Source organism: Mobula birostris, chromosome 2, assembly GCF_030028105.1.
Source record: "Mobula birostris isolate sMobBir1 chromosome 2, sMobBir1.hap1, whole genome shotgun sequence".
In the NCBI taxonomy this organism is placed as follows: Eukaryota; Metazoa; Chordata; class Chondrichthyes; order Myliobatiformes; family Myliobatidae; genus Mobula; species Mobula birostris.
Genome location: NC_092371.1, coordinates 4,078,077 through 4,099,261, shown reverse-complemented (window position 1 = coordinate 4,099,261; position 21,185 = coordinate 4,078,077). Strand labels below are relative to the sequence as shown.

Below are 21,185 nucleotides of genomic sequence, written 5' to 3'. Positions count from 1 at the left end.
TCTCCCCCTCACTGGCCGCTCTCCCCCACTGTGTACTGTCTCATCGATATCACTGGCCTCTCCCCTCGCTTGCCGCGCTCCCCCATTGGCCGCTGTCCTCTCTGTCTGCGCTCACTTGCTGTCGCACCCCCTTACTGGTACTCCTGCTGTTGCAGTTCTCGGGGAAGAACGCAGAACTGATGAAGAGAGCCTATGCCGATTTCTGCAGCCGACATACCAAGGCCGTGAAACTATACAAGGAGCTGTACACTCGGGACAAGCGCTTCCAGCAGTTTGTGCGGGTGAGTGGACCCTCAGCTGTCTCAGGGCGGCAAGGGGAGTGAGCGTCCGGGAGCACATGACAGTGGGAATGGGGAAACCTTCACAGCCGGGAGTGTGTGATGGGACGGTGTAGAGGGAGTTTCACTCTGTGTCTGACCCTGGGAGTGTGTGATGAGACAGTGTACAGGGAGTTTTACTCTGTGTCTGACCCCGGGAGTGTGTGATGGGACGGTGTAGAGGGAGTTTCACTCTGTGTCTGACCCCGGGAGTGTGTGATGGGACGGTGTAGAGGGAGTTTCACTCTGTGTCTGACCCCAGGAGTGTGTGATGGGACGGTGTAGAGGGAGTTTCACTCTGTGTCTGACCCCGGGAGGGTGTGATGGGACAGTGTAGAGGGAGCTTCACTCTGTGTCTGACCCCGGGAGTGTGTGATGGGACGGTGTGGAGGGAGTTTCACTCTGTGTCTGACCCCGGGAGGGTATAACCCGTGTCCTGATCCCTCTCCTTGTCTCTGCAGAGGATGACTCGCTGCTCGGTGCTACGCAGACACGGTATCCAGGAATGCATCCTTCTGGTCACCCAGAGGATTACCAAGTACCCGGTCCTGCTGGACCGCATCTTGCAGAACACGAAAGGTGAGGACATGCTGAGATGGGCTGTCCGGGGGGACAGCACTGTCTGCTCCCAGTTTGGGTTTTGTGATCAAAATACAGCCTCATGCCTGTCCTCTCTGTCCGAAGGTAGAGAGGTCACTAACAGGACTAGGATGGAGAAGAGGTTGGATACAGATGATATTCGCAGTTCAAATTCTCAGCTGTCCACTTCCCTGCGTTGAAGCTGCCTGACCCGCTGAGTTCTTCCAGCACTCTGTGTGTTGCTGCAGATCCCAGAGTTTGGATTTTCCCAGTTGCAGGAATGTAGGTCAAGCCTGGAGAACCCAGTGGTGCTGTGGGAATTGCTGCTCGCTCCAGCTCCGGCCCGGAGACCTGGGTTCGATCCTGACCTCCAGCGCTGTGTGTGTGGGTTCCCCCAGGTGTCTGTTCCCTCCCATGGCCTAACTACATGTGGGATCAGTGGGTTGATCTGCCACTGTAAATTGCCCTTATAGGGTGTTGTTGAGGGGTGGAATCTGAGATGAATTGATGGGAATGTTGGAAAGTGAAATGGAGACGGGTGTAAATGGCCGACCCGGAGTGATACCAGGTCCCTGTTGGATGAAGGGTGTCGGGGAGACGGGCTGTGACCTCGGCCGGTGGGGATGGGGTAGAGGAGCAGAGACGGGTCGATTGTCTGCCACTACTGAGCGGCGTGTGTGTGTTCAGGAAACGAGGATGAGCAGCGGGAGCTGGGCAGGGCGTTGGCGTTGGTGAAGGAGGTGATTGCGTCTGTGGACACCGAGGTGCATGAGTGCGAGCGACGGTTCCGGCTCCAGGACGTCTGCAGCAGGATGGACTCGCGGGCCTCGGCCGCCATGCACAATGGCCAACACTTCCAGCGTGATGACCTTGCCCGCCGTAAGCTGGTGCACGACGGCTTTGTCCTCTGGAAGACTGCAACCGGCCGCTTCAAGGGTGAGACAGCCAGAGTATCCAGCCTCGTATTCACCGACCCTATCTCCCCTGACTCCGTGCTGATACTGACCCCGCCGTGACTCTGTGCTGACATTGTACGCTGGCCCCGTTACACTGTCTCCTCCCCCAATATGCGCTGGCCCCTCACCAATCCTGTAATGACTCTGCTTTTGGTCCAGTGTCTCTCACCCCACGACCCCGTCTGACACCGTGACCCCTTGTTGACCCAGCCTCCTGCGATCCCATGATTACCCCATGACCTCTTGACCCCTCAGTCTCTTACCCTGTGACCCCGTTTCTCTCCTCAGATGTGCAAGTCCTGCTGCTGACCGACGTCCTGATCTTCCTACAGGAGAAGGACCAAAGATACAGCTTCCCTGCCCTGGTGAGCTCAACTAACCAAGCTGGGGGTTGGGGGTGGTATGGGGTGCCACTGCTGAGGCACACACGATGGGGAGACCTTCAGGATCGGGGTTGGGGAGGAGGGAACGTCACATAGTAGTCATAGTCATACTTTATTGATGCCGGGGGAAATTGGTTTTTGTTACAGTTGTACCATAAATAATAAATAGTAATAAAACCGTAAATAGTTAAATATTAATATGTAAATTATACTAGGAAATAAGTCCAGGACCAGCCTATTGGCTCAGGGTGTCTGACTCTCCAAGGGAGGAGTTGTAAAGTTTGATGGCCACAGGCAGGAATGACTTCCTGTGACGCTCTGTGTTGCATCTCGGTGGAATGAGTCTCTGGCTGAACGTACTCCTGTGCCCAACCAGTACATTATGTAGTGGATGGGAGACATTGTCCAAGATGGCATGCAACTTGGACAGCATCCTCTTTTCAGACACCACCGTCAGAGAGTCCAGTTCCATCCCCACAACATCACTGGCCTTATGAATGAGTTTGTTGATTCTGTTGTTGTCTGCTACCCTCAGCCTGCTGCCCCAGCACACAACAGCAAACATGATGCTGGGTGCTGGGACCCCAGTTGTTTACAATATATATTAATGACTTGGATGAGGGAATTAAATGCAGCATCTCCAAGTTTGCGGATGACACGAAGCTGGGTGGCAGTGTTAGCTGTGAGGAGGATGCTAAGAGGATGCAGGGTGACTTGGATAGGTTGGGTGAGTGGGCAAATTCATGGCAGATGCAATTTAATGTGGATAAATGTGAAGTTATCCACTTTGGTGGCAAAAATAGGAAAACAGATTATTATCTGAATGGTGGCCGATTAGGAAAAGGGGAGGTGCAACGTGACCTGGGTGTCATTATACACCAGTCATTGAAAGTGGGCATGCAGGTACAGCAGGCGGTGAAAAAGGCGAATGGTATGCTGGCATTTATAGCGAGAGGATTCGAGTACAGGAGCAGGGAGGTACTACTGCAGTTGTACAAGGCCTTGGTGAGACCGCACCTGGAGTATTGTGTGCAGTTTTGGTCCCCTAATCTGAGGAAAGACATCCTTGCCATAGAGGGAGTACAGAGAAGGTTCACCAGATTGATTCCTGGGATGGCAGGACTTTCATAAGAAGAAAGAATGGATGAACTGGGCTTGTACTCATTGGAATTTAGAAGATTGAGGGGGGATCTGATTGAAACCTATAAGATCCTAAAGGGATTGGACAGGCTAGATGCAGGAAGATTGTTCCCGATGTTGGGGAAGTCCAGAACGAGGGGTCACAGTTTGAGGATAGAGGGGAAGCCTTTTAGGACCGAGATTAGGAAAAACTTCTTCACACAGAGAGTGGTGAATCTGTGGAATTCTCTGCCACAGGAAACAGTTGAGGCCAGTTCATTGGCTATACTTAAGAGGGAGTTAGATATGGCCCTTGTGGCTACGGGGGTCAGGGGGTATGGAGGGAAGGCTGGGGCAGTGTTCTGAGTTGGATGATCAGCCATGATCATAATAAATGGCGGTGCAGGCTCGAAGGGCCGAATGGCCTACTCCTGCACCTATTTTCTATGTTTCTATGATAGCACTGGCCACTACAGACTCGTAAAACATCCTCAGCATCATCTGGCAGATGCTAAAGGACCTCGGCCTCCTCAGGAAATAGAAACGGCTCTGACCCTTCTTGTAGACAGCCTCAGTGTTCTTTGACCAGTCCAGTTTATTGTCAATTCGTATCCCCAGGTATTTGTAATCCTCCACCATGTCCACACTGACCCTCTGGATGGAAACAGGGGTCACTGGTACCTTAGCTCTCCTCAGGTCTATCACCAGCTCCTTAGTCTTTTTCACATTAAGCTGCAGATAATTCTCCTCACACCATGTGACAAGGTTTCCTACCGTAGCCCTGTACTCAGCCTCATCTCCCTTGCTGATGCATCCAACTATGGCAGAGGCATCCGAAAACTTCTGAAGATGACAAGACTCTGTGCAGTAGTTGAAGTCTGAGGTGTAAATGGTGAAGGGAAAGGGAGACAAGACAGTCCCCTGTGGAGCCCAGGAGCAGGTTAAAGGGGCTGGTGGGGAGTGGGGTGTAGTGGAGATAGGTTTGGGAAGGGTGGGTGGTGGGAAGGGGAACATTACCAAAGACCCTCGAGCTGCGGGGAGGGAGGATGGGTTAGTGTTTGCACTGTGCGCTGACTTTCCCTTCCCACCTGCCCCCGGTGGGGTTGGGGGTTTCTGTACCCCAGGACAACAAGCCGGCAGTGATCCCCCTGCAGAAGCTGATTGTAAGGGACATCGCCAACCAGGAGAAAGGGCTGTTCCTGATCAGCGCGGCTGCCCCCGTGCCCGAGATGTATGAGATCCACACGGCTTCCCGCGACGACCGCAACACTTGGATGAAGATCATCCAGCAGACTGTCAACATGTGAGTGCTGTTCCCCTCTCCAGAAAGTCACTCACCCTTCCTAACATCCCCCATACCTCGCCCTCTCCCCCACATCTCTACTCGCCCCATCCTTCCCCTGGCCGCTTTTAGTCGTTCCACCCACACTGTCTGTACTACTTCACCTTCAGAATTCTGGTCCATCTGGGATTCATAAAGCCATCGAACACTGAGCACAGGAGCAGGATCTCAGCCCAACCATTAATCTGCCTCATCCCATCAGGACCAGAGCTCTCCAAGTGCCTCCCGTCCACGTACTTATCCAAAGTCTTCTGAAATTCTGAAATTGACCCCACGTCCATCACTTCCACTGGCAGCTCGTGCCACACTCTCACCACCTTCTGAGTGACGAGGTTCCCCCTCATGTCCCCCTTAAACATTTCACCTTTCACCATTAACCCATGACCTCTAGTTGTAGTCTCACTCAGCCTCAGTGGGAAAAGCCTGCTTCCATTTACCTTATCTGTACCCTCGTAACTAGCTGACTTGCCTGCATCAACTTTCTCGAAAAACCCTGTAAGATTGGTTAGACACGACCTGCCACTCTAAAAGCCATGTTGACTATCCCGAATCAGTCCTTGTCTCTCTAAAAACTCATATATGCAATCCCTTAGAATACCATCCAATAAATTTCCCCTCCTGATGTTCAACAGCCTATAATTTTAGGTTATTCTTGGAGTCTTCCTTCAAGGTCCAAAGTACATTTATTATCAAAGAGTGTGCACTATGTACAGCCTTGAACTTTGTCTTCTTACAGGTAGATGCAAAAACAACGAGACCCAATAGAACCCATTAAAAAAGACCACTAAACACCCAATGTGCAAAAAAAAGAACAAATCATGCAAACAATAAAAATTAATAGAGAGGATCCAGTGCTTTCCCGGTGTACATGATAAATAAATTCTTCTCGGGCTTCCAGCCGGGTACAGGTATCGATTTCAACTGACAGTTTGATGACAAATTCTGCCACCTTCATCAGGGTTGATGCCTAGGCACGTCTAGTCTGGTGGTATTTATACCCCCATCGTCCATCCATCCTGATTGGTTAGTCTTCATCCAATCAGGTTTTCACTGTCCCACCTTGTTTATAATCAAATTTCTGTTCTTGCTTAGAGCGAGACCTTTGTCTTTGTTAAAAAAAAATTTCTCTAGTTTTATTTCAATGGCTTCCTTCACCAGACGGTCCCATAAGCCATTGGTACGGCACAGTAGTTTTGTTCTGTGGCAGTCGATCCTGTGGCCGTTGCAAATGCAGTGTTCTGCAACGGCTGATTTCTCCGGGTAACCCTACCGAATACACGTCCTGTGCTCTTTGATGCCGGTTTCCATCCTATGTCCCGTCTGGCCGGTATACACTGCTCCACATTCACAGGGAATCCTGTAAACGCCAGCCACTCTGAATCCCAGGTCATCCTTGACCTGCATAAGCTGTGACTTGAGCTTCCTTACAGGTATTAATCCCAATTTATTATCCAGTGCTAAAGTTCACAAGAGTGAGTCTACACCCATGAACTAGGTTCTTTGCCACAGCCGGTCCAGGAGCCTGTTAGTCGCAGGCCACAGCCTGGGTTCAGTGCGGAAAGTAGTATACTTCGCAGCGCAGCCAGCTGAACACCGGCACGGCCTTCACCGCCAGCCCTGTCACTCTGACCTGTTCAATTTGGGCCTGCGCTTAAATTGGCCAAGCATCGGCTCATTCCTCACTCTCGGGCCTGGGCCCCACTGTCTCGATTTGGCCGTGCCACCTTACTGCACTCTTGAGACTCTAGTTCACTGGAGCCCCCAGAATGCCAGGTCGAACAAGTGGTAGAGTGGAACAACATGAGCTTACACAATTTAGAATCTCAACACAAGGACCAGACCTACCCTTTTCAATAATTACCTTGAAGCTAGTGGCATTGCAATCACTAAATGCAAAGTGCTCCCCACGGACTGCTGGGTGGTCTGTGATATAATCCCATTGTCGTGGTCATTCCTTTCTTATTTCTCCATTCCATCCTTAACGCCTCGCTAGCCAAGCTCTCCAGTCTGCCCTGACTTTTCAGCCGTGACAGTTACCCAGACTAGTAATGCTACACCTCCCACTATGTCACGTCTAGAACAACAGAACCCTGGAGCACTGAGCAGCCAGTACTGCCCCTCCTGCAACCAAGTCTCACTAGCAGCTACAGTATCACAGTTCCACATGCTTATCGTACAGTACTCCCTGTAAACACAGCTCAGAACATTAGTCTCACCACGCTCGACCTTTTGATGCCTGACTTTGCAGGCTTAACAACATCTTTCTCCACAACCGCTCCACGATCTGTTCTGTCACTCTGATTCCCATCCCCCTGCAACTCTAGTTTAACCCCACCGTGCAGCACCAGCAAACCTTCCCACTAGGATATTAGCCCCTCTCCCCCCCCCCCCCCCCCAGTTCAGGTGCAAACCGTCCCTTCTGTACAGGTCCCACCTTCCCTGGAAGAGAGCTCATGGAATTATAGAGCAATGCTGCATGGGTGCAGCCCCAACCCTCTGACCCAACCAGTCCACAGCAGTCACAGTGCACTCCCACCTAGTCCCAATTTCCTCCATCTGCCTATCCATTTCCTCCTTAAATGATTCTTTTGTACCTGCCTCAGCCACTTCCTTTAGCAGCTAATTCCATATACTCTCCACCCACTGTGTGAAAAAGTTGCCCTTCAAGATAGAGGGAAATCTTCCCCTCTCACCTTAAGCCTATGGCCCCTAGTTTTGGATTCCCCTACCCTGGGGAAAAGACTGTTACTATCCATCCCATAGTTTTTAACACCTCTCTATAACTGTAACACTTCAGTCCGCATTGTTGTTGTTTTAATGCACTGTGGAATGATCTGATCTGTATGAACGATATGCAAGACAAGCTTCTCACCGTACCTCGGTACAAGTGACAAGAAGGATCTCGGCCTATTGCTGCTATTTCCCTCTGTAGCTGTTGCCTGGCTTGTAGAGTTCCTCCAGCATTTTGTGCATGTAAACCAATTCCAAAACTAGTTCCAGTGCTATACAATCATCCCTCATTCACCTATGCTCCAAGGAATGAAGACCTAGTGGCTGATCCTCCCAGTGACTCAGACCCTCTTGTCCAGGCAGCATCTGTATTTTTTCCGATGTAACCTGGCCTTTCCTGTAACAGGGTGTCTCAATGTTCAGGGTTCCACAACTCCTTCTCAATATTACTTTTTTTGTATTTGGACAATTTATTTTATGTCTTTGTGTTTGGTTTTTCATAAATTCTATTGTATTTCTGTACTTTCTTGTGAAAGCCCACAAGAAAATATATCTCAGTGAAGTTTATGGTGACATATACATCCTTTGTTTTGACTTTGAGCAAAACTGTTCAGAGCTATTCACAGTACCAAGTGCAGCCTCACCAACAACTCCAGACGCTGAGAGAGGCCTTTGGGGGTGTCCCTGCACTGCCCCCTGAACGGAGCCCCCTCCCCTGCCATTGCCCTACCTACTGACCAGTGAACAGGGTGGGGGGATGATGCCCACAGTGTCCATGTCTTTGAGTCCCTCTCCTGGAGCCGATTATGGACCACACAGCCTAGACTCTCACTGTCACATTGTCTGAGGTAGCACCCCTACCCCTGGGGGTGGGGGGGGGGAGGGGGGGTCAAGGCCAGCCCAACCACTGGAGGAGGGGGACCCTCCGTTCTCCTCTGATGAATGAGGCTGCAGTGAGGTTTGTGCGATCGTGCTGTTCACAGCTCATGTCTGGCTCTGCTGGTGGGATATTGCTGTGCTAGAGCAAGGCAAGGGATAGAGTGGTGCCAGGCAGAGGCCAGTGGGTGTCAGGGGGAAGGAGTGGTGATCTGACCTGACCTCCGTGTCTTCCAGCTGTCCCGAGATGGAACATTTCTCCATGGAGATGAAGACCAAGGAGATCTTGAGGGAACTCTCAGGTATGGAACCCCCACCTCCTTTGTCCCATCACCCTCACCCTCCTCCCAACAGCTATCCCCCCCTCCCCTCCTTCCTCTCACCGCCCACACCCATCACCCTCCCAGTCCCCTTCTGCCAACAGACCTCTCCAATCTAACCACACCCCAACCTCCAACACCCATCCCCACCCCTCACTGCCCCACCACATCCCTCTCCCCCTCCTCATTACCCTCCTGTCCCACCATCCCCAACTTTCGCCCTCCCCTCCACCCATACACCAGCCCCACCCTCCACGCAAGTTCCCCTCGTCTCCTTTCCACTGATCACCCTGTCTGCCCAACATCACCTCACAATCGATCCTCCCCAAAACTCTCCCCTTCATTCCTCATCCCCACCTCTTCCCTGCCTCTCCCTCCACTTCACGCCCCTGCAACATGATCTGGCCCTCACTCCTTCTCTCCTCTCAATCCTTCCTCTCCTCTCCCCTCCCCTACCCCCGTGTGACCTCCCTCTCCCCTCCCCTACCCCCTGTATGACCTCCCTCTCCCCTCCCCTACCCCCTGTATGACCTCCCTCTCCCCTTCCTTACCCCCCTGTGTGACCTCCCTCTCCCCTCCCCTACCCCCGTATGACCTCCCTCTCCCCTCCCCTACCCCCGTGTGACCTCCCTCTCCTCTCCCCTACCCCTCATGTGACCTCCCTCTCCCCTCCCCTCCCCCGTGTGACCTCCCTCTCCCCTCCCCTACCCCCTGTATGACCTCCCTCTCCCCTCCCCTACCCCCCGTGTGACCTCCCTCTCCTCTCCCCTACCCCCCTGTGTGACCTCCCTCTCCCCTCCCCTACCCCTGTGTGACCTCCCTCTCCTCTCCCCTACCCCTGTGTGACCTCCCTCTCCCCTCCCCTACCCCCTGTATGACCTCCCTCTCCCCTCCCCTACCCCCGTGTGACCTCCCTCTCCTCTCCCCTACCCCCCGTGTGACCTCCCTCTCCCCTCCCCTACCCCTGTGTGACCTCCCTCTCCCCTCCCCTACCCCTGTGTGACCTCCCTCTCCTCTCCCCTACCCCTCATGTGACCTCCCTCTCCCCTCCCCTCCCCCCATGTGACCTCCCTCTCCCCTCCCCTACCCCCTGTATGACCTCCCTCTCCCCTCCCCTACCCCCCGTGTGACCTCCCTCTCCTCTCCCCTACCCCCTGTATGACCTCCCTCTCCCCTCCCCTACCCCCGTGTGACCTCCCTCTCCCCTCCCCTACCCCTTTATGACCTCCCTCTCCCCTCCCCTACCCCCTGTGTGACCTCCCTCTCCCCTCCTTTACCCCTCCTGTTCCCTTGAGCTCTCTACCTTCACCTCACAGTATATTCCCCTTCCCCTTTTTCCCTTATCCCCAACCCCTTCCCGCATTCTTTCTCTCTCCCATTTTTCTCCCCGTCTCCCTTCACCTTGCTTCCCTATTCCCTCTTTCCCTCTCTCCTCTCCACCTTCCTCTCCCCGTCCGCCTTCCTTTCTCAGTCCATCCCTCCTCCTCTCTTCCCTTTCCTCCTCTTCTCTGCTCACTGACCCTTTCCATTCCCCCTTTCCTTCTCATCTCCACTCTTATTGTCTCCCTCTCTCCTCTCCTCTTTCCCACTCTCTCCATCCCTCCTTTTCTCCTCCCCAGTCCGCCCCCCTTACCCCTTCTCTCCGACCCTCTCCCTGACCCCCTCACTGAACCATCACGGTATTCTCCTCATCAATCCCCTATCTCCTTCCCCCTCCTCTGCAACTCTCTCCCTGAACCATCACAGTATTCTCCTCCCCAATCCCCTCTCCCTGACCCCCTCAGTGAATCATCGCCATATTCTCCCCAATCTTCTCCTTCCCCCTCTCCTCTGGCCCTCTCCCTGACCCCCTCACTGAACCATCACGGTATTGTCCTCCCCAATCCCCCCTCTCCTTCCCCCTCCCCTCCGACCCTCTCTCTGACCCCCTCCTCTCCGACCCTCTCCCTGACCCCCTCCTCTCCGGCCCTCTCCCTGACCCCTCACTGAACCATGGTGGTACTCTCCCCCGATAGAGGAGATCGGTCAGCGGGACCGCCGTGTGGCCGAGCTGCTGGAGGAGAAGGCATCGCTGCTGCAGCAGGTCCTGCAGCTGAGGAACAGCGAAGACACGCCAGCCTCCGGCCCCCGACGCCTCTTCCGCTCCGAATCCATCGACCACCCTCGAGGGGAGCGACTCATCACCGAGGCCATCAGAGAAGGTGCGGCAGGGCTCCAGGGAGGGAGGGAGGAAGGTGGAGTTGGGGGGGGAGCTACACTCAGTTGGCCGTGGGTGAGGGTGAGTGGTAGGCAGTCAGGGAGGGGCGAGGGTGAGTTTCCTTCCCTCTCTCCCTCCCTGACCCCTCCCCCTCTCCCTCCATACCTGGGGAGGGTTTCTGCATCTCCCATCCCATCACCCATTCACAATCCAAATTCAGAACCCCCACCACCCCGGAGGGATTGAGGGAAGGAGGGAATGCGAGGAGAGGGGGGAGAATGGGATAGGGGTTAAATTGGAGATCATACGTGCTATTACACTTCTGATGAAGAGAATGGACCCTGCAGGAATCCCGTGTCGGAAATTCCTGCGAGGATTTGATCTCAGACGAAGATTCCTGACCTTCTACCTTTCACCATCCCTGCAGTGCAGCGCATGTCGGAGCTGATGGTGGGCGTTTGTGGGAGTGTCGGTTCCAGCACGGACCAGGCCCTGGGGACTGAGAGCACAGGGGGGCCAGCGGGCAGCACAGGTACGTCTGCTTACTGCTCCTGCCCCCCTCCCCGCACACACTCCGTGCTTCAGGCACAGTTCCCCACCTCACCCTGTCCTCTGTCTCACCCTCTCTCCCCCAGCCCACCACTCACCCTCTCCCCTCCGTCACCCCTCACCCTCTCCCCTCCGTCACCCCTCACCCTCCCCCTCCGTCACCTCTCACCCTCCCCCTCCGCCACCCCTCACTCTCTCTCCCCCAGCCCACCACTCACCCTCTCCCCTCCGCCACCCCCTCACCCTCTCTCCCCCAGCCCACCACTCACCCTCTCCCCTCCACCACCCCTCACCCTCTCTCCTCCAGCCCACCACTCACCCTCCCCCTCCGCCACCCCTCACCCTCTCTCCCCCAGCCCACCACTCACCCTCTCCCCTCCGCCACCCCTCACCCTCTCTCCTCCAGCCCAGCCCTCCCACGCGAAGCCGTGCCTGGCCTGTTTGATCTGTGTGTGTTAATCTGCTGCTCCCTCCCGCAGACACTGAGCCCAGTGTGAACGGCAGCCCCGAGCCGGGCAAGAACGGTGCACTCGGAGACACGGCGCGGGTAAGGTTTCACACTCCGGGTTCTCTCTCCCCTCCCTCCCCTCACTCTCCCTCCCTCCCCTCATTCTCCCTCCCTCCCCTCACTCTCCCTCCCTCCCCTCACTCTCCTCTCCTCTCCTCACTCTCCTCTCCCTCCCCTCGCTCCCTTCTCCCTCCCCTCACTCTCCTCTCCCTCTCCTCACTCTCCTCTCCTCTCCCTCCCCTCACTCTCCTCTCCCTCCCCTCGCTCTCCTCTCCCTCCCCTCGCTTTCCTCTCCCTCCCCTCGCTTTCCTCTCCCTCCCCTCGCTTTCCTCTCCCTCCCCTCGCTCTCCTCTCCCTCCCCTCGCTCTCCTCTCCCTCCCCTCACTTTCACTGTCCCTCACCTGCTCCCCCCCCTCACTCTCGCTCTCCGTTCCTCATTCTGTCCCTGTCTCTCTGTAGGACGGTAACGGAAATCAACTGAAGTCACACAATGAGGTAGGTGAGGGGTGGGGAGGTGATGGTGATTGGGGGGGGTCGGTGTGGTGATGGAGGGAGTGGGAGAGTATTTTGGTCTGGATTGGGTATGGAAGAGGAGTGCTGTGGGTAATGGAGGGGCAGTGAGGGAGGGGACAGGTGTGGGGGTGTGGAAGATATGTGGATACAAGTTTAGAGTCTGGGTTGGGTGAGGGGTGAGGTGGGGCTGTGCTGGGTTGAGAAGTCAGCCTGTGGGACCTGAAGGGTGGTGTTGGAGGGGTGGGGACGTGGGCTGAAGGAACACCAGGCAGTGGTGGGCGTGGGATTGGAGAGTGGGTGGGTGTAGGGCTGTGGGGTGTGGTGGTGGATATCTCAGTCGGTGTGGAGGGTAGTGGGCTGTCGGTGTGTGTAATGTGGGGTGCTTTGTTGGGGCAACATGGTGTGGGTTTGGCTATGGGGTCAGCCAATATGCTCAATGTTGCTTGTCTGTCACTAACCCTCGCCTCCTGCCCTGTGCCCTCACTGACCCTCTTCCTCTGCCCTCCACACAGGACCTACTACAGGGACTGTCCCAGTTGTCCATCCTCCTCCTCTCTCTTCAGGTTAGTTGTTCAGGTTTGGAATTCTCTCTCCCCCCCTTCCCCCCCACCCCCACCCCCACCCCTTCCCCCTCTCCCTCTCCCCACCCCGCCTCTTGCTCCTTCCATCCCTATCAAACTCACTCCCTCCCTCCCCGTCCCACTTCTGCTCTCTCTCTTTTCCTCCCATTCTCCCTTCCACCCTCCCTCTATCCCTCTCCCCTCTCTCTCTCATCCTCTCTCCCTGTCACCTTGTCTCTGTGTCCCTCCCTGTCCCACTCCCCCTTTCCCTCACTCCCCCTCTCCCCTACTGCCCCTTTGTCGTTCTCTGGGGTTGCCAGATGGGAGCGTGGACTGTCCTTATTTTGGACAGATACAGGTCTGGGGATAGGCTTGGAGTTGGAGTGGTGAACCTCAGGGGCCGGTGCTGGGACTTGTCGGGACGATACACATTAAAGTTTGTGCAGAAGGAATGATTTGTAAGTTTGCAGATGATGTAAGTTGGTGGTGGTGAGGATAGCGAGTTAGGCCATCGTGGGCTCTAGGAGACAGATCAGGTGGAAGCTGGAGAGCACGTTGGCCAGGGAGGTTTAATCGCAACAACTTCAGGATGATGCACCTTGGATGGTTTGATGGAGGTAGAGCATATACAGTAGGTGGTAAGGCATTGGGAACTCGAATGAATGAATGGAGGGAACTTTCGGTTCAAATCAGGGAACGGGAAGCGCAGAATCAAATATCGCTATGATGATTGTATGTTCTAGTATCAATTGTTTGGCGACAATAAAGTATAAATCCATAGCTGTCTGAAAGTGCCAGGGGTGAATATGTTAGCTTGCTTTCATAGGTTAAACTGGAGAAGAGTTCAAAGGTTATATCACAGCCTCATAATTTTATTAAGAGATAGAATGCGGTGACAGGTCCTTCTGGCCCAAGTAGCCCGTCCTGCCCGTTTGAACTGAGGGTTCGCTATACTCTAGGTACACTTGTACAGCAGCTCGGTAATGATTTGTTAATGCAAATATCAAATCAGCCAATCAGGTAGCAGTAACTCTGTGTATAAAAGCATGCAGACATGGTCAAGAGGTTCAGTTGTTGTTCAGACCAAACATCCGAAATGTGATCTAAGTGACTTCGAGCATGGAATGATTGTTGGTGCCAGATGGGGTGGTTTGAGTATTTGTTGATCTCCTGGGATTTCAAACACAAGAGTCTCTAGTGTGGGCAGCATTTCTGAGGGTGAGAATGCCTTGTTAATGAGAGCGGTCAGGAGAATGGCAGACTGGATTAAGCTGACAGGAAGGTGACAGTGACTCACATAAGGATATGGTGTGCAGCAGAGTATCTCTGAATGCACAGCACGTCGAACTTCGGAGTGTGGATGGTCTACGGCAGCAGAAGGCCGGGAACATACAGAAACACATCAGTGGCCACTTTATTAAGTGCAGGGGACATCTAATAAAGTAGCACCTGAATGTATTCCACAAAGAGAGTGGATGATATCTGGAATGTACTGCCAGAGGAGGTGGGGGCATCGGATACCGTTACTGTGTCTGAGAGTCACTTAGACATGAGTAGACAAGGGTTATGCTGGCGAATGGATGAAAGAAAACTGGAGGGGGGGCTGTGTGGGTTGGAAGGGTTTGGAGTGGGGCTGAAGGCCTGTACTGTGCCGCACTGGGTGAGCCCTGATTGTGTGTCAATGCTTGGCCCGCAGGCGGTAGTGGTGAAGCAGGACACCCTGCTGGAGGAGCAGTGGCAGGAGGTGTCGGAGCAGAGGGAGCGGCTGACTCGGCTGAACTCGAGGGAGGGCGGTCCGGCTGAACTGGAGAGGCTGCGCGAGGAGCTGGCTGGCTTGAGACGGCAGCACGGGCTGCTGCAGGTGGAGTTCCAGAGGAGCCGGCGGGCCTGCGAGGATCGGGGCCAGGAGCTGCGGGCGCTCGAGGCCCGGCTGCACGACTCCGAGAGGAGGCGGGAGCAGCTGGAGAGGGAGCAGGGCCAGTGGCTACAGGAGAGCCCCGGGCCCGAAGCCGAAGGGGAAGCGGAGGCCAAGGTCGTCCCCCGGTGCAAAAAGAGGGCCCATACAAGGCAGTTCAGCCTGCCCTCTGCCCATGCCGCCTGCCTGAGCCTCAGCACTGCACAGGTGAGACTCCCCTGCTGGTGGGTGAGGGTCAGCCAGCTGCCTCGACCAACAGGAACAGGTCTTCCAAACCTGGCATGATGGGGGCAGCCCCTGGGAAAACAGATTCCATCTGAGGCAAATTGGCACCTAACAGTGCCAGACCATGGCATAATCATGTTAATGTGTGGCCACCTTGTGCCAGAGGCACCTGGTCCATCTTCCTGCCCCAGGGAGTGAGGAGGAGACTGGAACAGTGGTGATGCAGTGGGCAGCTTCATTCCTCACCCAGGCCAGAGTCGTCATACAGTCAGGCGTCTGAGGGTCAGTCTTGCCTGAGGCTGAGACCAGAGGCCGAACCCTCTGCTGACGAGACCTAGCATGGATCAGCCAGTCCTCTGCTGAGACCAGGCCGTCAATGTGGACCAGGCCCCCTGCCTGGGTGACGTGTAGTACGGCGGTGTCCAGAGCATACAGGGAACCAGACTCACTGCAGAAAACCTCCCTCCACCCCCACTGCCATTTATCCCTAAGGCGTGAACGCCCCCAGTCTGTGCCGACTCCTCCTGATCCGCCTCCCCCACCCTCTCCTGATTGAGTGCCCTCCCTCAGAAACCTCCCTCCTGCTGGAGACACAGAGCCGTGGATTCAGAGCAGCATGGGATTTCGTGGAGGAACTCAGCAGGTCAAGCAGCTTCTGTGGGAAATGGGCAATTGTCATTCTGGATCCATTTACTTTGAGAGATGTTTCCTGAGCCACCGAGTTCCTCCATCATCATTAGACCATATGAGCGTGGCTCAATCAGGCCATTTGGCCCATCAAATCTGCTCCAATTGACATTTTCTCAGTCCCATTCTCCCACCTTCTCACCGTAACCATTAATCCCCTCACAACTATCTCTGCCGTAAATACACCCAGTGACTTGGCCTCCACAGACCTCTCTAGCGATGAAGTCTACAGATTCACCACCTTCTGGCTAAAGAAATTCCTCATCTTGGTTCTAAAAATGGATATCCCTTTGTGCTGAGGCTGTGCCCTCAGGTGCTAGAATCTCCTACTGATCTTCTCCACATCCTGTCTATTCAGGCCCTTCAGTATCCGGGAAATTTCAACAGGATCCTCCCCTTATCCTTCTGAAGCCCAAGGAGTACAGGCTCAGAGACACCAAACGCTCCTCAGGGGTTTCCAGGAACATTCTCCTGAACCGCTCTGGACCCCCTCCAGGGCCCGCATGTCCTTCCCTGGATACGGGACCCAGATGTTGCTCACAATATTCAGTGCCGTCTGACCAATGTCAGGAGTACGTCCTCCTTTTATGTCCTAGTCCTCTCAAAGTGAATTTGCTACTGACTCAACCTGCAAGCAAACGTCGCAGGCATCCTGAACTCCATCGAACATAGACCCTCTTTGGCCGGTCCCCACTGCCGACCAAGTTGCCCAGCCAAGCTGGTCCCTTTTGCTAGCCACCCCATTTCCATCTACCTGACCAAGTGCCTTTTAGATGTCATTAATGTACCTGCCTCAACCTCTTCCTCTGGCAGCTCGTTCCATAGGCTGACCACTCTCCGGTCCCTCAGCTCACCCTTTAAATCTCCCCGCTCTCATCTTATCCTATGTTCTCTAGATTTTACTTCTCTAAACCAAAGCCCGTGCATTTCTATACCTCTGCCCCTCATGACTTTATACATCTCCATTAGGTCCCCCCTTAACCTTCTGTGCTCCAAGAAATAAAGTCCCAACCTGCCCAACCTCTCCCTATAACTTGCCCTGGTGACAGTCTGGTAAATCAGCTGAGTGAAGAAGTTGCCCCTAAGGTTGCGATTGAATCTCTCCCCTCTAGTTTTTGATTCCCCCACCCTGAAGAGGGGGTGTTGCTTGGAGGCACAAGGTTTTGAGATTCTTGAAAAGTCCTGACCTACGAAGACTGGTGCAGAAATAACAGGCCAAATAGCCATCTCTGTGGTTACTCTGGTCCAATTATTTGCCCCCCTTTCCCCCCCACCCAATGAGGCAATAATTCCTGAGGGCAATTGGTTGAAGCCTGAGGCCTACTTGCCATTGACCCTGGCAACAATCTGTGTTCAACTTTCCTGCCCCCACTCCAAATGAATCTCTCCCCATCTCACCCCCAGTATTTTTGATCCCTCCTCAGAGCACCAACCAGCGGCGGAGGAGTGCTGATGAGTCAAGCCTACGGATAGACCCTGATTCTCAGGGCATACCTGTCGCCTGGCCCAGAGACAGCGGACAGCCCGAGGGCCCCTGCCCTCTGTGGGACAGCGGCCCGCCTCAGCAAGAGGGCGAGGGCGGAGAGGGGCACAGGGAAGGACCAAGGACAGGCCAGATCAGCCTAGACGAGGAGAGCGAGAGCTCGTCACTTTCCTCTGGCGAGGAGACTGCAGGTAGGTGGGTGACTTCCGGGCACACCTTTCCCACCCGTAATGCATGGGCAGCTTGTGATGGTGGCATCTGCCACTGCACAGCCTGTCCACCCACAGGCTAGAGGCAGGTCTCTCTTGGAATGTCCAAGAGCCCGTATCAGGCCTCGTCTCCCCATCACCTACACTTCCCCCATACTCTCTCTCCAACTCCACATCCAACCTCCTCCTCCCCCCCCCCCCCCCAACTCTCACCACAACCCTACCACACTCTCTTACTCCATCGGTCTTCCCCTCCCCCCTTCCATTCCCCTCTCACCTCCCCCCTCTTCCCTTCCGTTTTCCTCTCTCCCCCTTCCATTCCCCCCTCTCCCCTTCCATTCCCCCCTCTCCCCTTCCATTCCCCCCTCTCCCCTTCCATTCCCCCCTCTCCCCTTCCGTCCCCCTCTCTCCCCCTTCCGTCCCCCTCCCCTTCTGTCCCCCCCTCTACCCCTTCTGTCCCCCCCTCTACCCCTTCTGTCCCCCCTCTCACCCCTTCCATCCCCCTCTCTCCCCCTTCCGTCCCCCCTCTACCCATCCCCCCTCTACCCCTTCTGTCCCCCCTCTACCCCTTCCGTCCCCCCTCTCGCCCTTCCGTTCCCTCGCCCCCTTCCATCCCCTCTCCCCCTTCTGTCCCCCCCTCCCCTTCCATTCCCCCCTCTCGCCCTTCCGTCCCCTCGCCCCCTTCCGTCCCCTCTCCCCCTTCCATCCCCCCTCCCCCTTCCATCCCCCTCCCCTTCCATTCCCCCCTCTACCCCTTCCATCCCCCTCTCCCCCTTCCATCCCCCTCTCTCCCCTTCCGCCCCTTCTCTCCACTTCTGTCCCCCTCTCCCCACTTCCGTTCCCCTCTACCCCCTTCTGTCCCCCTCTCTCCCCATCCCGTCTTCCCCATTCCCCTCTCTCCCCCTTCCCCTTACCCCCTCTCCCCACGTTCCCCTTCCCTTGTTCCCTCTGTCTCCCCTGCCTTCTCCCTCTCTCTTGCCCCTTTCCCATCATCCCTCTTTCCCCATCTCCCCCCCCCCCCCCACTGAGCCTCAGACTTGTGGCGTACCAACCCCACTGGGGAAGAGGCTGTGGGTAGCACCGTCCCTCGGGAGGGAGTCTGTGCTCTGGGGGTGGGCTGGGTGGGGACGTTTCTCACTCCCTCACCGCTGGGGTAGGGGGTGGGGGTCTGGTCGAGGTTTACAGGGGGTGGGGAGGAGGTCAGGGTGAGGGTGGGGAGAGAGTCGAGCACTGGTGAGGTCTAACCTGCACACCCCTCTCTGCCTCCCCCACAGATGCTGAGCCGGCACCAGAGGATGCCACGCCTCACCCCTCTTTCAGCTCACCCCCCAGCCTGGTGGAGGAGGACGACGACGAGTATTACTGAACTCTGAGCACCCAGCCCAGAGCAGGGGCAGGGTGTTAGGTGTGGGGGCAGTAGCACCTTCCTGACCAACCCCTCCCTCCCCTGCTCTGTGTGCGCCCCCACCCACTCTAAGGGAGGATCTTGTCCCCCCAGCAGGATCAGGGCGGTATTTCCCCAGGCCTCCACACGCCTGATCTTATTGAAATATTTTACCCCCCTGCAGTGCAGGGTCACTCTCTCCTGCAGATCCAGGTATCGGACCCTCCCCCCGTTGACATTTTTGGGGCTCTTGGCTGCCCTATGGGATTGAGGGAGAGACACAGGCCTTCATCCCTGCCCCTGGCAAAGTGGGATTCGCATAGGGAGTTAACTACTCTCCTGGCTTCTGGCACGAAAGGAGATCCTCTCCCCTCCACGCCCTCTCTGGGGGTCTGTGAACGTATTGCCCCGAAGTTTTATCATTCCGAGACCTATGCCATTCACTTTCCTAACTTTAGTCTCCCCCCTCCCTGTCATTTCGTCACAGATGGTGGGTGGTTTCTCTGAACAAACGAGACTAATTAGACCCCCTAATATTATCACCTCCCAGCCCACTGCTCCCCTCTGAGCTTCCATCCCACCCCCAGCCCAGCCTTATTTATAAGTAGGAAGCTGTGCACAAATGACTCACGCTATGGTTTGAGCCCCCAGGCCTCCCCGGCAGGGCGCCCCTGCTGTGGGGAGGTCACAATCACCACGTGACCGAGAGGCTGGCGGCTCTTCCCTGTATTCCGGAGGATCATTCCACGTTTTTTTTATTCTTAGTTGTTGTGTTCAACCAAAGAGCAGGCATCGGGAAACGTTTCAAGGCCCCTCGGTCAAGCCAGCTGACCCGTGGGCGTGGGTCGGTGGGTGGGTGGCAGGGGTGGGGAAGGGGTTTTGGACCCTCTCATGTAGCATGGCTGTTGCTGGGCATTGAGGGAGGGAGAGTTCCATCTCTGGAAACACAAAGTGGGAAGGAAAGTCTCCTTTCCCAGCAGAGCGCCTGCTAATCAGTGGAGTTGTTCCGGGTGGGTCAGCGAAAGACTGCAGTTCATTCACTGCACACAGACACACACATACAGACTACACACACACACACAAGCACGTACACACACATCTACAAACACACACAGCAACTTTTGTATGTTTAAATGTCTTTTTTTTTAAAGAATTTTATTGAAACAGGGATCTCTCCGCAAATTAAATGATGTGCTGTAAAACTGGAGATGATAAAGAGAACTTGACAAGATGACGTTCTGTCTGCCGAGTGTTTTCTGTTAAAGATCTCAGACTGCAGAGCCCCTGTACCCACCTGCGCTCCGCATCTCCCATTCATGTATTGTCCTGTTTCCAGCTCTGTAGAGGGTGCCTCACGTATGTGGTCTCCTCAGGCCAGAAAATTCAGTTTCCCCCACACAGCCCTGTATCAGTCCCCAAACTAATCCCACAGCTCTGTCCTCTCCTCCCAGCACTGTATCAGACCCCAAATTAATCTCTGCCCTGCCCCTCTCTCCCCCCCCCCCCCCACAGCCCTGTACCGGTCCCCAAGTTAATCTCTGCCTCTGCACTGTCCCTGCAGCCCCCACACTTGCCCACTGTTGTAATGGCAACACAGACAGAGGCCCTTCAATACAACATGTCCTGCTGACCCACCAGTATCGATGCACCCCCCCCCCCCCCCCCAAGCATTTGGTCCATCCTTGTATCTGCCTCAGGTACTAATTCAAAATTGACAGAGTCTTTGCCGCCACCGTCCCCTCGGGCTGTGCATCCCAGACTCCAAACAACTCCCCACCCCCATCCTCCGATCCCCTCCCCCTAAACCCTCAAATCTGAGACATCTGCCACAGGAAACAGTTTCTCACCATGAAGCATCATTAGTGTAATTGGTTTGACACAGCATTGTGGGCTGAATGGCCTCCTCCTGTACTGTACAATGTTCTATCCACATTATCTATGTCCTCATACCTCTGTCGGCACACTCCTCAGCCTCCTCCCCTCCAGGAAGAACAGAGCCAACCTTTCCCATCTCCTTGTAACTGAAACTCTCAGTCCTGGGCAGTCTGCTCTGCACCATCTCCAGTGCAGTCACCTCCTTCCGAGAGTCTGGAACCGACAGTGCTCCAGCTGTGGCCTGACCAGTGGTTTCTAAAGTTGGACCATAACCTCCCTGCTCCTGTATTCTGTGCCCCGGCTAACGCAGGCAAATACCACTTACACCATTTTTTGTACAAAACTATAAAAGTTTATTTACAGCAGATATACATAATATTCATTATTTACAAGACAGTAAGTATACTCATTAAAATATGGTTACTATTGTCTATGAAAGGGTCAATACCCCGGGGGAT

At 55.0% G+C, this 21,185-nt stretch overlaps 1 protein-coding gene across 5 annotated transcripts in view; it reads left to right on the top strand.

The window, feature by feature from the left end:
- LOC140211460 (rho guanine nucleotide exchange factor 2-like) overlaps positions 1-20,086 on the top strand; it is a 133,286-nt gene extending 113,200 nt beyond the window's left edge. For all 5 annotated transcript variants that reach the window (XM_072281172.1, XM_072281181.1, XM_072281162.1 and 2 more), the window contains 14 exons: positions 156-281; positions 779-896; positions 1,584-1,832; positions 2,141-2,217; positions 4,479-4,657; positions 8,540-8,604; positions 10,638-10,823; positions 11,247-11,351; positions 11,848-11,915; positions 12,336-12,371; positions 12,902-12,952; positions 14,646-15,071; positions 17,201-17,450; positions 18,743-20,086. In XM_072281172.1, the coding sequence (XP_072137273.1) occupies positions 156-281; positions 779-896; positions 1,584-1,832; positions 2,141-2,217; positions 4,479-4,657; positions 8,540-8,604; positions 10,638-10,823; positions 11,247-11,351; positions 11,848-11,915; positions 12,336-12,371; positions 12,902-12,952; positions 14,646-15,071; positions 17,201-17,450; positions 18,743-18,834 (2,028 nt within the window). In that variant the 3' untranslated portion in view covers positions 18,835-20,086. The remainder of the gene's footprint in view (positions 1-155; positions 282-778; positions 897-1,583; positions 1,833-2,140; positions 2,218-4,478; positions 4,658-8,539; positions 8,605-10,637; positions 10,824-11,246; positions 11,352-11,847; positions 11,916-12,335; positions 12,372-12,901; positions 12,953-14,645; positions 15,072-17,200; positions 17,451-18,742) is intronic.
- The last annotated feature ends 1,099 nt before the right edge of the window (positions 20,087-21,185 follow it).